The following is a 16,121-nucleotide window of genomic DNA, read 5'->3' on the forward strand; positions in this document are numbered from 1 at the left end:
TATAACAGCCATTATTACCTTTTAACTCCTCCAAAATCCTAAATGACTTCTGCATGAAAATTACCCTGAGAGGGGAGCGGCCACCCTCTTGTGGCAGTTTGGCTAAGAGTAAGGAAGGCATTTTAACTCTGACCATGTAGTTAGCTCTGTCCTCTGGAGCGGAGAGGAACAAGCGAAACAAAAAAAATCTGAAATGTGGAGCTTATCGGTCATTTAGCAAGTGCAGAAAAAGCAGCATTAACTTGCAGTCAGGAGGCAGAGTTTGAGTCCCGACTCCACCACTAGTTAAACTGTCTCAAGACAGCCTACTGGCATCATCTGTAAAATCAGGGCTAATGATTTCCTCTGGTTCCCTTCAGTTTTTTGAATTTATGGTAAGTTATTTCTTCAGTCAGAAAGTCTCAAATCCTAAGATACTGAAGAGAAAAAAAGGACACACTGTATTTCACCATCATAGTAGAAAGGATTTTTGAAAAGCATCTAGTCGGCCGAGGCGGAGAAGGCAATGGCAACCCACTCCAGTGTTCTTGCCTGGAAAATCCCAGGGACGGGGGAGCCTGGTAGGCTGCAGTCCATGGGATCGCACAGAGTCGGACACGACTGAAGCAGCAGTTGGCCAAGGGAAGTGGGAGCTTCATCAGCCCAACCTGGTGAGAGCCCAGGGAGGAATCTTGAAGGTGAACTGTTGCCCGGCGTGTAAGGAGTCTAGGCATCTCACCCACGAGGCTGGCACACGGGAGCTCAGCCAGTCCACGGCCATCCTGTGTTCCCTTCTCAAAACCACCTTGTGTACGTGTGTCTTCATCGTGTCCACCTCTGCGACCCCATGGACTGTACAGCCCGCCAGGCTCCTCTGTCCATGAAGTTTTCTGAGCAAAAATCCTGGAGTGTGGGTTGCCACTTCCTACTCTGGGGATCTTCCCAACCCAGGGGTTGAACCACATCTCTCGTGTCTCCAGCTCTGGCCCTGAGCCACCTGGGACGCCCCTTGCTGGTTTTCATTTTAATCACAGTAACCACATGAAGTGAGATTTTTAGTTCTTCATGAAAAACTCCCCCCAAAGAAAGACAGTTGATAATAAAAAGGCCAGTTCTAAGAAAATGTATTTTTAACCAGAAAATAGAAGTATAGGATTAGTAAGAGGGAAATTTTACAAAACTAATGAGCCCACATACACTGTGCTAAAACAAGGCAAAGTGAAAATTTTCCTCAACTGAGAAAATTGCAACTTATAAAAGGTGAAAAAGAAATGTTAATTATAAAAGTTTTAAAAGTCATTTTAGCCCTTATCATTAGAATCTGCAGTAGTTACTTAATATTTCCGGTACTCTTTTACTGCTCTTTTAAGGGAAACAATTTACCTTAATGGTATTTGGGTGTTTACTTAAGTCTCATGATACTCTTCTGAATGTGCATAACCTCTTCCAACATAGTGTAAACTCAGTAAAGCAAACTCTGGGAGACAGTGAACGACAGAGAAGCCTGGCGTGCAGCTGTCCGTGGGGTCACAAAGAGTCTGACACAACTGAGTCGCTGAACAACAGCATCAGTAAAGTCCGACCGAGTTTAAGGCATTATGCCAGATACTGCATGTGCTTATTTGTTCACTCACTGTTTCTTTTTTTAGATGAACATAAAGTATCTCTTCATTGTTAACTAGTTTTGACATCATCTGTTTCCCAATGGCTTTAGTTTGGGGCCATGTTTTGGAAAATTGATAGAAACACAAGGGATTCAAAAGTATTGTTACTTGTATGAGAACTTCTTTACAACTGTTTAAACTCTCTCCTTGGAAAATATTAGTTATGCGTAGAAAACGTACATCTATACCAAGTTCAGTTGTGAGGTGTTTGGGTTTTGAACCATGCAGTATATAATTTAGAATTAGTTACTTTTTGATTGTAATAAAATGAAAGCAAGTTAACCTTTGAATTTTATTGGCATCTTGAAATTGAACACAGACTGATGTTGTCTACCTGGACCTCAAGGAAAAGTCAGAAGGCAGATTCATGTTGATGTATGGCAAAACCAATACAATATTAAGTAATTAGCCTCCAATTAAATATATATTTTAAAAAAAGAAACTAAATCCCAAAATCATTAGAGCTTGGCATTTTGCATATGTATGTTTAAAGGATGTGTGCCCATGATGTACCAGAAAACATCATGCTGGTACTTGTTTTAGTTTCTTTACAATCCGGTTTACAGTCCAGTGTATATCCGGTATATAGTCTAATATACACCAGTCTATGTCCAGTGTACAGTATAGTGTACAGTACACATCTGGAACACAGCTGGATACATCTGGTGTACAGTCCACATGCACAGCTGAAGCACATCTGGAAACACCTGGGACACAGTGGGACGCATCTGGACATACCTAGTGTACAGTCCAAGGGTACCTCCCAGTATTCAGTACAGTCTACCATCCTGGGCACAGCCTGTGTGCCACCCATCCTGTGTACAGTTGAGGGTACTCTCGGGTGTGCATCCCATGTACAATCCATGTATAGTTCAGTGACCACTCTTGTACATCATGTACAATCCAGTACACACTCATGTATATCCTGTGTACAGTCCAGTATACACTTGTTTACGTCCAATGTACAGCCCAATGTACAGTCCAGTGTATGGTCTAGTATACACTTGTGTGTGTTCAGTGTACAGTCTAGTATACACTCCAGTGTACAGTCCAATAGTCATATACATCCAGTGTACAGTCTAGTGTATACTCCAGGGTACAGTCCAATATACACTCGTGTACATCCAGTGTACATCCAGTGTACAGCCCAGTGTTGAGTCCAGTGTACCATCCAATATACAGTCTGGTATACACTCCCAGTCATGTATGTGACATGACATGTATCCCAGTCATGTATGTCCAGTGTACCATCCAATATAGTCTGGTATACACTCCCAGTCATGTATGTGACATGACATGTATCCCAGTCATGTATGTCCAGTGTACCATCCAATATACAGTCTGGTATACACTCCAGTGTACAGCCCTGTTCGCTGTTCCTTGAAATAAGCCTAGCCTGGCTTATTAATGTTACACAGTGGAATTTATATAAAGCCCTTGATTCCCTTTTTATATGAGTGTGACATTTTCTTTCCAGGAACTCAGAACCTTATCCAATTGGATAAGTGAGGGGAGATAGAGGGATACATGAGGAAAATAAGGTCCAGATATATTAAGGCAACTTCCCCAACATCAAGAGCTATTTAACAGAAAAGGCTTCCCTCTGCATTTTCCCATTCCACTTTGGTTTTCTTTTTCATGAAGTTATATAAAGAAGCCCACAGCAACAGACAAAAAGAGGACTTCCCTGGTGAGTGGTTAAGACTCTGTGTTTCCAATGGAGGGAGGGGGCTCAGGTTGGATCCCTGGTCAGGGAATTAAGATACCACATGCCTCAGGGTGTGGCCAAAAAAAAAAGACATGAGAGTTCATTCTTCATTTTATTTGCATGTCCCACAGTGACTCATCCCAAATACTGAATTCAAAAGACAAACCGCAGCTCCTCAATGTTAGCACTAATTTATGGTAACAATCATTTCTTTTAAATATCTATCTTATTTTACCCTTCATTTGAAACTGCAAACTAAAGTATATATTTACATGTATGTTTATATACAAAATAACTTCAAAAACAAATCAATCCCAATCTTGGTCCAAGAATTCCCACTTTAGAAGCAGGAGGAGTACTGTGCTATATACACTCTCTTCCAAGTCACTGCAGGCTTGGCGAGTTCCCAGTATTCATTCACAAATGGTTCCCCTTTAAGCTTAATGAACCAAGTACTTCATTTCTGAGTAAATGAGAGGAAATATTACAGAACACGCTCTGTACAATACAGCACCGCTACTGAAAATGGCTCGGGGTTTTGTAATCCAAGGTTCCGATTTAAAGCAAAAATAGGTGGCATAGACTGCAACGCCAAAGAAGTGTCCAATTAAAACCAGAGGATTGGGAGATAATCTGTAATGGGAAAAAATACATATACATATAATTAAGACCCCAAAATTAAAACTGACTGATAAAGAGATTCCAATTGTGTATCATCTATAAAGGTAAATATACACTCAACATTTTAGGGGACTTTACAAGCTTGTATCTGCTGGTCAAGGGACAAATTAAAAAATTTTTTCTTACAAGAAACTACTTAGACTTTACTCCTGTCAGAGAAGCCAGTCACTTATCTTAGTTTATATGAATTGTACGTCCTGAGCTGCTTTCTTTCATTAATCTTGAGATCTCAGCCTGAAGTAGCCTGGCCTATGGAGTCTAGATTTTTCAAAAGGTAACAATATTGACACCCAGAAAGTGGACAAAGGAGAAAAGCCATAAGGAATCTCACTTTGCAGATTTTCTAAGAGTAATTCTACATATGTCTGCACCGTCAGGGCTGAGTTTCATGAGTTCCACACTTCAATAAAATTCAATGTTAAATATAAACTTCTCTATTTTTCATGGTTCCCATGTATCAGGTCAGGGCTATAAGCCCACAGGCATAAAAGCAAGCTGCTCTTTTAATCAAGGGTTTTAGCCTCATCTACTCACCAACTCAGGATCAACACTGTTGCCCAGAACTAAATAAAATGCAGGATTGAATACTGCCTTTTTTCATTTCTCTGGGAACATTTTGATTGGGATACTAATCAATAATAAAATGACGACATGCAGCAGGTAGAGCAATTAGCAGTGGTTCATAAATCAAACTTCCCAGGTGGCACTAGTGGTAAAGAACCTGCCTGCCGATCCAGGAGACATAAGATAAGCAGGTTTGATCCCTGGGTCGGGAAGATCCCCTGGAGAAGGAAATGGCAACCCACTCCAGTGTGCTTGCCTGGAGGATCCCCATGGACAGAGGAGCCTGGTGGGCTACAGGCCGTAGGGTTGCAAACAGCCGAACATGACTGAGCGACCAAGCAGCACAGCATAAACCAAACAGTCCTAAGAAAATGTGGAGTATCTGTTTCCTCTGTGTCATCAGAGCAACTTACACGGAAAGCAGCCCAACCGGACCTGCAACACATTTTCCACCAAGTTTGAAATAAAAAAAACAGGCTTTTCTCAGTTGATGTAGGGAATCTAAAATAAAAGTTTAGAATTACTCTCAATCAAAATACTCATACATTTACGTGGGATGCTAATGATACGTCAGAAAAAAATGAATATGTAACATTTATTACACCTCATAGATTTCTTAAAAATCTAGTGTTAGCATTTTAGCCACCCAAGATTTCTTTTAAATTTCATAATGAAGACTACATAGTAATTCACAAATAAATAAACTTTTTTCTGCTAGTAAATAATTACTAAACATGTAGGCCTTGGAAGTTACAAGTTATTTAAAAGCTATCTCCTTGATTGTGTTGTAAATTCATTTAAGTGATGCCAAATATTTTGTACATTCTTTTCTTACAAAAACACAATTCTAGAAACCAGAATCACAGTCTCTAAGATGCCTGGGGCATATCTCTGAGCAGTAAATTATCAAGTGAATAATAATGTCTTATATCTGTACAACTTTATTATACTTTTCAAAATCATTAAACCCTCACAACATAGTATAATCAATAACTGTTTTTTAATAGTATAGAATTAACGTTCTTCAAGTATACCTCGATTACTCTTTACAACAGATAAAAAAGATTACAACAGGTAAACTTTTACTCCAATAAAGCCTATTCCTCCTTCAGTATCTCACAGCTCTGTTGTTTTGTGGGTAGATTCAAACTCTAAGAAACTCGAGAGCTGAGAAAAGCTTAGAAAGAAGAGCTTAGAAAAACTCCAAAGTTAGTTCTCTTCTTGCTCAACCAGCCACTGTAACTTTCATGCTCAACTAGCAAGAGAGATTTGCTTGGCAAATCACAACACGTTGTCTTTTCTTTTAGCAAGAATGACGGTTAGAGGGGCTGCACGAAGTATCTGTACTGTGTCATCCTCGGTAATCAGATCACCAAAGCAAGGAGCACTAGCACCCCAGCCAGGTCACAGAAATAGCTTTCTTGTATTACAAATACCAGAGGTAATGGGATTAGAGTTATGTTCTTTAAAAAAAAAAAAAAGACTTTTTATTTTGTATTGGGACTTACATTTATTTTTGAAAACCTAAAGGTCTCATTTCACTAGCCCACCGCTCACTAATGTGTACGTGACATGGCCACGGCTGGGAAGTGGCACGGGTGACTTTTCCTCCATCTCTAGCCCTGTTTCTGCTAAGTCATGTTTTCCTTCATGTTAGACTGACCATCAGCCTCTACCATACGGAAACAGAAACAAAAGGCTTATAGTAAAGTGGGAATATTTCACACGAGTAAAAGGTGGATACCTTCTGCTTGTGCATTTTAACAGGAGACAAAAATCTAGGTTTGACACGAAGCTCATTTTCATTTTACAAAATACTGTTTCGAAAAGTTAATTGAAACTACTGTCTGGGAAGAAAAAGGATTAACACTACCTTGCCCTTTAACTCACAGTCAGAAAGATCTTCCATCACAATCTTCTGCATTTGGGGAACGCGTGATGTGATGTGGACCAGAGGAATAAACAGTGGCACATGACTGAGGTACTGGTACTAAGGTTGTCTAAGGAGGGAACAGTTTCCTACACACAGTGGTGGATACATGATGATTAGCCAAAATTGTGCTCGAGGATGGAGTTAAAAAGGACTTATTGACTTGGAAGTTGGCAAACTCAGGAAACATTTCTATTTCTGGCCTAATTACTAATTTTTTGTAATTCAGTTCCCTTCTTGTGCTAAAAATCTATAATTTAGTAACAGTCATTCAAAAATAGCAGCACTTACCATCTGTGGCAGAAAATAATTCATAAAGAGCCTGAGCAAGGACATTCACAACAAAGGAATGAGACTTTTTTCTTGCCCAATAAAATGATTTTTTGGCCTGAAAAAGAGAAAGATCACCTATTATATGGTAAGGGTTTAAAAAAAAAAACACAAACTTATGTTTATAATCCCCTAAACTAATACCCTGAGGACTATCTACTAGAAATTATGTCTTGTTCAACATTTACACTCCCATCCAAAAAAAAAAAAAAAAATCTCCAGAGGAACGAGTTACATCTCTGAGGCTAAGTGGCCCATGTAACCTCCAAACCAGAAATTCTAGAAGATTCACAAGTTGCAAGTCACGTTCTTAATCCTGAACAAGACTATATAAGAATCACTACTAAGGACCATGCTCCCAAGTACAGATCTTCTCTGCAAAGCCCCATTCATCTTAGGCCCCAGAAAGAAAGCTATTTTGAGATATTTTTGTCAAAGAATATCTTACCTGGAAAACAGCGGCATCATCATAAAGGTCAGGGATACCCTTCAGCAATTTTCTCCACAATTTTATATCATTAAAAACAACAGTCATTCCTCCACCAGTAAGAGGATGCCTCATATTATATGCATCTCCCAAAAGAAGAACACCTGTAAAAAGAGAACTTAGATCATGACGTCATCCTGGAGCATCCTTTAAGATCCAAACAAACCACCCCCCCAAAAAAAACCTACTCTGTTAATAATTTATAAACATTATGAATGTCAGCTAGTAAATAAGAATACTAAAATACTAAATACTGAAAAATTTACTCAGGCAAAAAATTCAAGAGTTGATTCAATTACTATTTATTGGGTAACTAATATGTGCCAGATGCTAGGGATACAGTGAGGACAGGAACGTGATCCCTGCCCTCAAAAAACTCACATGTGAATATAAGGTTCAATCAGACAATGTCAAAATATGTGTAAGGCCTCTTTCATGAAAAAAAACCACAACAGGCATCATGCATAAAAAGCAAGTCTTTTACAAGGGAAAAAAATCAAGAATTCGTTGGCATTTCACAGTAATACTTGCTGCCTGCATATTATAGAGATCTATATGGTTCTAAGGGAATATGCAGATATTCCAAACACATCAGAAGTTAATTTAGAAGAAACCTTGAGTGAACCAGCCCCTTGAATCAAAACCACAGAAGCAGAAAGCTCTGCAATCTGACTCAAGGTACAGCACCTCCTCACTGCGGTCCTGACTCTAAGATTCCCGCCCGTTGTCAGCCTGGTTCATGACCCATGACTTAGAGGGACGGTTAAACAAAGCATGTATTTAATTTTCTCTCTTAGGGAAATAAAACAATCATAATAAAAGTGGTAAGGTGGCAGAATTATGGATCATTTTTTTGGCAGAATTATGGATCATTTTTTTCTGTAATGTCACACTATATAATTATAGAATACACATATATTAATTTATGAAAAAGTAGCTTGTAAATTTCAATCCAAGTTTTTTTATGTATTAGTGTAATACCTTCACTAGAAACCACTAGCTATAACCAGCTTTTATTCCTCCTCCTCCACGGAACATTCCCAATTCCACAAACCGGGGTATGTTCCCAAAGCATGCTCTTTGTATCAGTTCGGCACTGGCTTTCATTCTGCTTTGTATTATAGTTAATTTCTATGACTGGAACATTGTGATGCATGTCTCTCCATGGCAAACAACAGCTGTTTATGTTCAGGAAGCACAGTATATCAATAGCTCTCGTTCACACCTCTTCTCCAGGCCCCACACTCCTGTTTTCAATGGGCCTCCACTTGGCCACTCAAATGACCTCCCATCCGTCACATCACTGTGTCCAAAAATGAACTCATTATCTCCCCACACTTCCCTAAGTCCAATGTCAGCAAATAGCTGGCAAAGTACCTAAGCCTGAAACCTGAAATCCATCAAGAGACCTCGCTCTCTCCTATTACCATTAATCACTGAGTTATGTATTCTACATCCTAGATGTTACCGAAATCCTTTCTCTACCTTCTGCTTTTATTGTTACTTTACACCTTCTAGGATGGCTACGGCAAAAGGACAGATACTAATAAATGTTGTCGAGGATGTGGAGAAATTGGAACCCTCATATATCGTTAATGGAAATGGACGATGGATCAGCCACTTTGGAAAACAGTTTGGCAGTTGCTCAAAGCATTAGAGAGAGTTGCTGCTGCTAAGTCGCTTCAGTTGTGTCCAACTCTGTGTGACCCCATAGACTGCAGCCCACCAGGCTCCCCCGTCCCTGGGGCTTGCCATTTCCTTCTCCAATGCATGAAAGTGAAAAGTTAAAGTGACGTCGCTCAGTCGTGTCCAACTCCCAGTGACCCCATGGACTGCAGCCTACCAGGCTCCTCTGTCCGTGGGATTTTCCAGGCAAGAGTACTGGAGGAGGGTGCCATTGCCTTCTCCTTAGAGAGAGTTAGGACCCAGCAAGTCTATTCTAAGGAATATAACCAAGAAAAGTGAAAATAAAAGTCCACACAATAACTCATACACACGTATGAACTAAAAGTGGAAATAATCCAAATGTCTATCAGTTGATGAATAGTCAAGATGTAGTATATCCACACCTGGAGTAGTAGTTGGCCGTAAAACTAAATGAAAGACTGATACATGTTACAACATGGATGAACCTCAAAGAAGCCAGTTACAAAGGACCACATTGTATGATTACGTTTATAGGCAATGTCCAGATCAGGCAAATCTATAGAGACAGAAAGTAAATTAATGGTGGTCTGGGGTTCGGGAGGAAATGAGCAGTGACTACTAATGGTTACATGCTTTCATTCCAGCATGATAAAAACGTTCTGAAATTGTGGTGATGGTTCCACCAACCTATGAATATACCAAAAACCAATGAACTGTACACTTTAAATGGGTGAACTATGTGATCTGTGAATTATCTCTCAATAAAGATATTATAAACAATAAAGAACTTTTCAATGACTTTGCACTGTCTATAGGATTAAAGCTAACTATCTTATCTTTCTACCACTCTGCCACCTCTCCTATGCCCCAGGGGTCTAGGGAGCTACTTAAGTGCCACCATTTCTCAGCCATCCTGGGGTCTGCAGATGTTGTTCTGCCTACTCAGAAGTCCCTCATCTCACTGTCCAGCTTTGTCTCCAGAGCAACATCTCCCCTAATTACCCTTCCTGGTTCACAGGCTCGCTCCCTGCCTTGTACACCCCACTCCTTCACAGTGAATCTGGGGCACCAAGAGTGGGCTTTCATTACAGCATTTATCAGCACTGTTCTGAAATTATTTACATCTCTCACTGGAAAACTGCCTTCTCTAGATTAAGGACTGTATTTAATTAACTTTTATTTTCAATAACTCGAACAGTGACCTATGTATACTCAATACTAAATAAAAAATATCATAAAACTAATTAGTATGCACTAATTGCAATAATCTATTTTCTGTACGTTATAGACTGTACCACATACATGTCATTTGGAATACTGAATTAGAATACTTGGAATATCTTTTATAAAATTGGTCCAGTAAGATAATACCTCGTTTGTTTACTGGTGAAGAAGGGAGGAAGCTTGCTGGCATTGATCTCAAACGTGAATTCTGAGAGGCTTCTAGGAATGGTCCTTTCAGGTGATCTGCAACAAAGCCCACCCCACCAAATAAATGGTGTATAACATTCCAATTTCAAATTATCACATTTTCTTATCAAGCATACACAAATACATTCTACACATCTGTGATGGTTGTTACAAATATCCCTTGTGAAAAGTCGAGAACTAATTATTAACGAACTGTTCATTAAGCAGATAGTTGTTCCTGCTAAAAGATGGCTATGGAATCTAAGCAAAAATTAATGTAAATAGATACAGAGCTGTATGATCAAAAACCTAGAGGAAGAAATCCAGATGAGATGATAAGACAAGGAAAAAAACCACCCACCTTTCTTCCAAATGATTACCAACAGGTATATATTTAACACCTATTTTATTGTCACCACCATATTCTATAAGAACAGATGAAATATACCACCAATTCACAAACAACAGGAGGGTATGTGTACAGTAAAAAAAAAAAAAAAGGGTTAGATGTAGACAGTACTATCTCTTGAGGAGCTTTAGTGTCTTTATCTAGAATGAAACAGATTAGTTCATCTCTGTGATACTTCCCAGTTTCAAAGTTTCGTGCTTCCACTTTATAGAAAATGAACTTGCTTTTCATACAATTCCCATTGTAATCTGGGAAAACAAGAGCAGAATGACTGTGTTGAAACTATTACCTTCCTCCAATGAATAGAATTTCCATAACCTATATGAACATAAAACCTGCGAACGTTTCTCTCCCTGATCACAGGGCAGTCTTCTCCAGCTATGCTTTGGACTGGGGGAAAAAAAACAATCTACAGTAAAAGAAAAAGATGCTAAAAATACCACATTATTATCCTCTTCCTAAATACACATAACTCATTCTTTCCATCTGAAAGCTTCAAAATGGCTTAACTGAGTGAAAATGCATTGAAGTACTGAAAATGTCATTATTAAAAATCTAAATTGGTCCATGTGTACCTTAATTTCTATCGATATTCTGTTGGTAAACGGTGCTTTTGCTTAGTTTAAAAAATAATGTTCCTTATTTTAAAAACTAACTTGAAAACCCAGAATATTTAAACAAATATACTCACATCCAGGATAATCTGCTATTACTGTAATCATAATTTGGGCAGAGTTTTCCTTTCAATTTTATCAATATTCTCAATAATTTTTGTTACCTGTCTTTCTTACATCTTCCCATTCTCAAAAAAATAATTTTAGTGAGAGTTTAACAAAGACATTAAATCTCATGAAGCCTTTCTGTACTCAACTCGAAACTGAAAGATCTTTATGACCCCTCATAGCGCTCGCGTTCCCAGGGCAGGGACGTATGAGCACACAGCCCTGCTTCCAACCTCGGCTCTGCCCCTTACTAAAGGGTTATGTTTGGAGCAGCTAATTAACTTCTCTGAATCTTAGTCTCCTCATCTGCTAAATGGGGACCATGATAATGCCTACCTCGGGTGGTTGTGTAGATTAAATTATGTTTGTAAAACACCTCTTACATAGTAGACAATCAATAGATGGCAGCTATCATTTCTACAAAAACCCAACCACAAAAATTACGTATAAGAGATATTTCAAGAATTCAGATATCTAGATTGCTATCCAGACTACCTTAAAAAATACCATATATGCCACCATTAATGATTACTCACCATTAATGATTACTTTTATTACTACTATGAAAAAATACATTGAAACTTTTATTTTCTGTGGAGATTTTTTTATGTGCTAGTTTAAGTAGTTTATTCAGCTCCACTGTATCTGACTGATTAGATGAAATTTTTCAGCTGCCATTCTCATCTTTCAGCCTAGTTTAGACAAAGCTTTAGTGAGAATTGGAGATGGAGAGTCTTTTGTGAGACTGACTTACAGACTAGATTACAATGCAGTGAAATACTATTCTTACCAGGTAACTGTGGGTAGATATTTTCAGTCATGTATTCTCTCAAATTCCTTGGCATGTCTCCTCGGACGTCCACAAGCACTCGAGTTTCATTAGGTGAGATTTGGTAGATGAGAACTGGACTTGGGTTAGCTAAAATAAGTTCGGCATGATTTGCTTTAAACTGCGGTGCATTCTAGGAAAATAAATAAATAAAATATTTTTAATAACTTGCAAATTTCAAGTTGCTTTTATCTTCTACAATTGCATTTCTATAATACCTCCATAAGGAAGCCAACAAAATGTGAAGAAATGGAAACTTTATTGGAGATCAGGTTTTTCCTGAACTTGGAGAAAAGTCCATCTGCAACAACAGTCAATGGAGCATGGAGTTCCTACAACAAAAACAAAGACCACTCAGCTAAATGGTGAGAAATACACAGTGAAAAGACTGTTCTTTTAAAGTGTACATAAGCAAATTTAAACACATTATGGGACATTACAGAGTACCTGGAGATAATGCTCTCATGAAGGAGCTCTCATGTGGGCTGAGGTTAATGAATGACCCATCTTTAGAGACACTTCCCCTTGAGATCACCTTCCACCAAAGTCTTACCATTCCAAACCACCTGGGATTAAGTCACTTCGATGGACACTGGGGGAAACTGGGACAAGCAAGCACAGCCCATAGAAAACTGAATCATATTACAAATCCCAAGGACCAGCCACATTCTAGAATTTTTTAACCCCACATAGTGCTTTCAATCAATGGCTACGGCGCAGAAGAATTTCTGTACACATGGATGTATATACTTATATTACCTTGCAATCGCCCCATTAGAGTGTATTCCTAGGAGGTAGCTACCCTATGTAAGAATCAACAGATAGGCTTTTGACTTTCTCCTCTGTTCTAAACCAACATGAGCAAATACTGGAAACTATTTTATTCAACTATTTCCCCAGAGAGTCTCTTAGTTTTTATCTTTCTTATTTCAACAATAGTTTATTTTATTATAATTATTTCTCTCATGCTTGAATCCTTCCTTTTTGCATCTTCCAGTTCCCCTCTACCTCTCCGCTAGGGTACATTTCTCATTTGTTTTTAATACAGTTAACATCGTGGAGTTTGTTTCCAAAGTTATTTGAACAGCATTCTGCAGTCTCTAAAGAACAACGTGTTGCAATCTAGTGCAGAGAGTTTGGAGAGATCTCAGTCCATTTGATGAATAATAAATTTGTGGGCCTACTCTTCTTAAAGGAGTAGGAGAAAAAGAAAATAAAAATCTCTCATGAAAAGCTAATATCTGCTACATCTCACCTTGATGTCTCCAGTCTCTTTATCCTTGTACTGAACTCCCATCACAGCATCATCTTCTTCTAGTAACTGCAGCACAGTGCCCTCGATAAACTTTGCACTAAAAGATAAATAAACAAATTCTCTGGTAGCACAACTGAAAAATTTAAATAAGGAATGAAATATTCTTTTTTCCTATCTCCAGTTTACCCTAAAATGGACACACATGTACATAGAAAAAGGGCTGGAATGACGAAAAGCAAAAACATCAATGCGTTATAGAATTAGGTGGGGTTATAACTTTCTAATTTTTTAAGACAGAATATATGTAACTAATGTAATGACTTTTCAGAGAAGCATTTTAAAAAGTAACATGAGGTTTTATCTCAATTCATTAAAAAATAAAATACACGCAGAAAAATTTTACACACCCACAAGAGTTTTGTTGTGTTGATGAATATATACAACAAATATATCATGGATAATTTTTACAATCTCCTCTATATTTTTAAGTATTTTTCTATTTTTCTAAAATGAATATATTCTACTTTCATAGATATCAAACTCTTCAAGTTCTAAGAATAATCAACTCATTTCTCCTTTTGCTTTGTCAACATTTAAGCCAACATTAAGCATTTAAGCCTTTATCAGGGGTTCCCCAATAGCTCAATTGGTAAAGAATCTGCCTACAATGCAGGAGACCCCAGTTTAATTCCTGCGTCAGGCAGATCCGCTGGAGAAGGAATAGGCTACCCACTCCAGTATTTTTGGGCTTCCCTTGTGGCTCAGCTGGTAAAGAATCTGCCTGCAATGCAGGAGACCTGGGTTCGAACCCTGTGTTGGGAAGATCCCCTGGAGAAGGGAAAGGCTACCCACTCCAGTATTCTGGCATGGAGAATTCCATGGACTATATAGTCCATGAGGTCGCAAAAAGTTGGACACGATTGAGTGACTTGCACTTTCACTTTCAAGCCTTTGTCGATGACATGAAGATTCTCATGTTTAAAACTTAAACCGCAATTATAGTGTACAGGGCTAGAAGTAAATATAAGCTAATAATTAAAAGAAGAAGCCCTTTAAAACTGTCAATCACTATACTGTACATCTGTAATTTACATACTATTGTACATCAATTATAATTCAGAGAGAGAGAGAGGGACACCCAGCCAGTCCTGTCAGTCCAGGTCCTTAGTATGAATGCAACAGGGATTTTCCCTTTAAACTCCTCTGTCCTGACTTTTAATAAAAAGCACCATAACCACAAACTCCAACTCCCAAATGGGCACATATCCCACAACTCCCAAATATGAACTTAATTACAATGACTACATCCTCTCATTTCGAACCACATAAAAATCACACATTGAATCATAGGAAAATTCTCAATAGTTATAATCATTCAAACAATCTATATGATATTCTGAACAAAGGCTGAAGAATTAACATTCTTCTAACTTATGGTTTATTCTAGTAGAGCAGCTATGCTCTAACCTATACCCAAACACTTATGAAAATGCATAAAACAGTATTTGTACAAAGGCCAAGTTAAACATGTTTAACAGCAAAATCGGAAGCTGAGCCTTACTTGGGCTCTGCCATGGCTGCCTTCCGGAGACGCATGATGAATCTTCCATGATGGAAAGCTCTTCCACTCTGCACATGATTGTTCTCTGACAGAGGGAAAGGAATCTGAACCTCTGTTTTGCTTTCCTGATCATGAATTATGTAGCCATTTACAACCTGGGCATCAATACCTTCCACTGTATCTGCAAAACAATAGTTTTTTTAAAAAGTCAGTTTTTTGTTATATGCCCAGAGTTACACTAACCACCAACAGGACACAGATGTGGAAAATGAGTTTCTGCGTTCATAAAGCTATGACGCCATTTGGAGGACTGGACAGTAACAGAACTATTTCAGAACCTTAATGCTTCTGGAAGATAATTGTCTTAGCAAATTTGTAATATCATAAAAGATAAATATATACATATAAAATGTATTCATTAAAATTCATAGGAAAAATATTCAGACCCTAATAATAACAGGGAAAATGTACAGATGATTCATACTACGGAGAAACATTGAACATGTCAGGAAAACAATGTTCAAAACTTGATTTAAAAAAAAAAACAAATCAATGAAATAAAACTGAAACAAAAAGACACCAAATCTATCAAAGTTGCTGGTGAAATAATGATAAAATGGATAAATTGTATATATTACTGGTCATATCATAAACTAGTAACATTTTAGAAAATAAGTACAGCAAAACTATCAAGAACCAAGAAGTTAGCACCCTTTAATGTAACAATATTAGCCTTGTAATCCATCTAAGATATTCATCCTACAGATACAATTCATATTTTTAGTAATTATTGAAACTATATACAAAAACAGATTCATGTTACCTCTAATAAAGAATAAATGTAAAGAATAATTGTAAATAACCTAAATATGAATATAAAGTAGGTAAAGTACATTATAAAATATTAACTGAGAAAATACTATGAACAGGCTTAAAATTATGATA

At 37.9% G+C, this 16,121-nt stretch overlaps 1 protein-coding gene across 1 annotated transcript in view; it reads right to left on the reverse strand.

Annotated features, from left to right (window-relative positions):
• Positions 1 to 3,449: 3,449 nt before the first annotated feature.
• Positions 3,450 to 16,121, reverse strand: part of SQLE (squalene epoxidase) — a 23,122-nt gene continuing 10,450 nt past the window's right edge. The window contains exons 3-11 of the mRNA XM_010838891.1: positions 15,177 to 15,357; positions 13,616 to 13,712; positions 12,579 to 12,692; positions 12,322 to 12,493; positions 10,362 to 10,457; positions 7,305 to 7,447; positions 6,818 to 6,914; positions 5,010 to 5,097; positions 3,450 to 3,984 (exon numbers count right to left, since the gene is read on the reverse strand). Coding sequence (XP_010837193.1) covers positions 3,792 to 3,984; positions 5,010 to 5,097; positions 6,818 to 6,914; positions 7,305 to 7,447; positions 10,362 to 10,457; positions 12,322 to 12,493; positions 12,579 to 12,692; positions 13,616 to 13,712; positions 15,177 to 15,357 — 1,181 coding nt within the window. The 3' untranslated portion in view covers positions 3,450 to 3,791. The remainder of the gene's footprint in view (positions 3,985 to 5,009; positions 5,098 to 6,817; positions 6,915 to 7,304; positions 7,448 to 10,361; positions 10,458 to 12,321; positions 12,494 to 12,578; positions 12,693 to 13,615; positions 13,713 to 15,176; positions 15,358 to 16,121) is intronic.

The sequence above is a fragment of the Bison bison genome, unplaced genomic scaffold (genome assembly GCF_000754665.1).
Source record: "Bison bison bison isolate TAMUID 2011002044 unplaced genomic scaffold, Bison_UMD1.0 scf7180017864108, whole genome shotgun sequence".
Taxonomy (NCBI): Eukaryota; Metazoa; Chordata; class Mammalia; order Artiodactyla; family Bovidae; genus Bison; species Bison bison.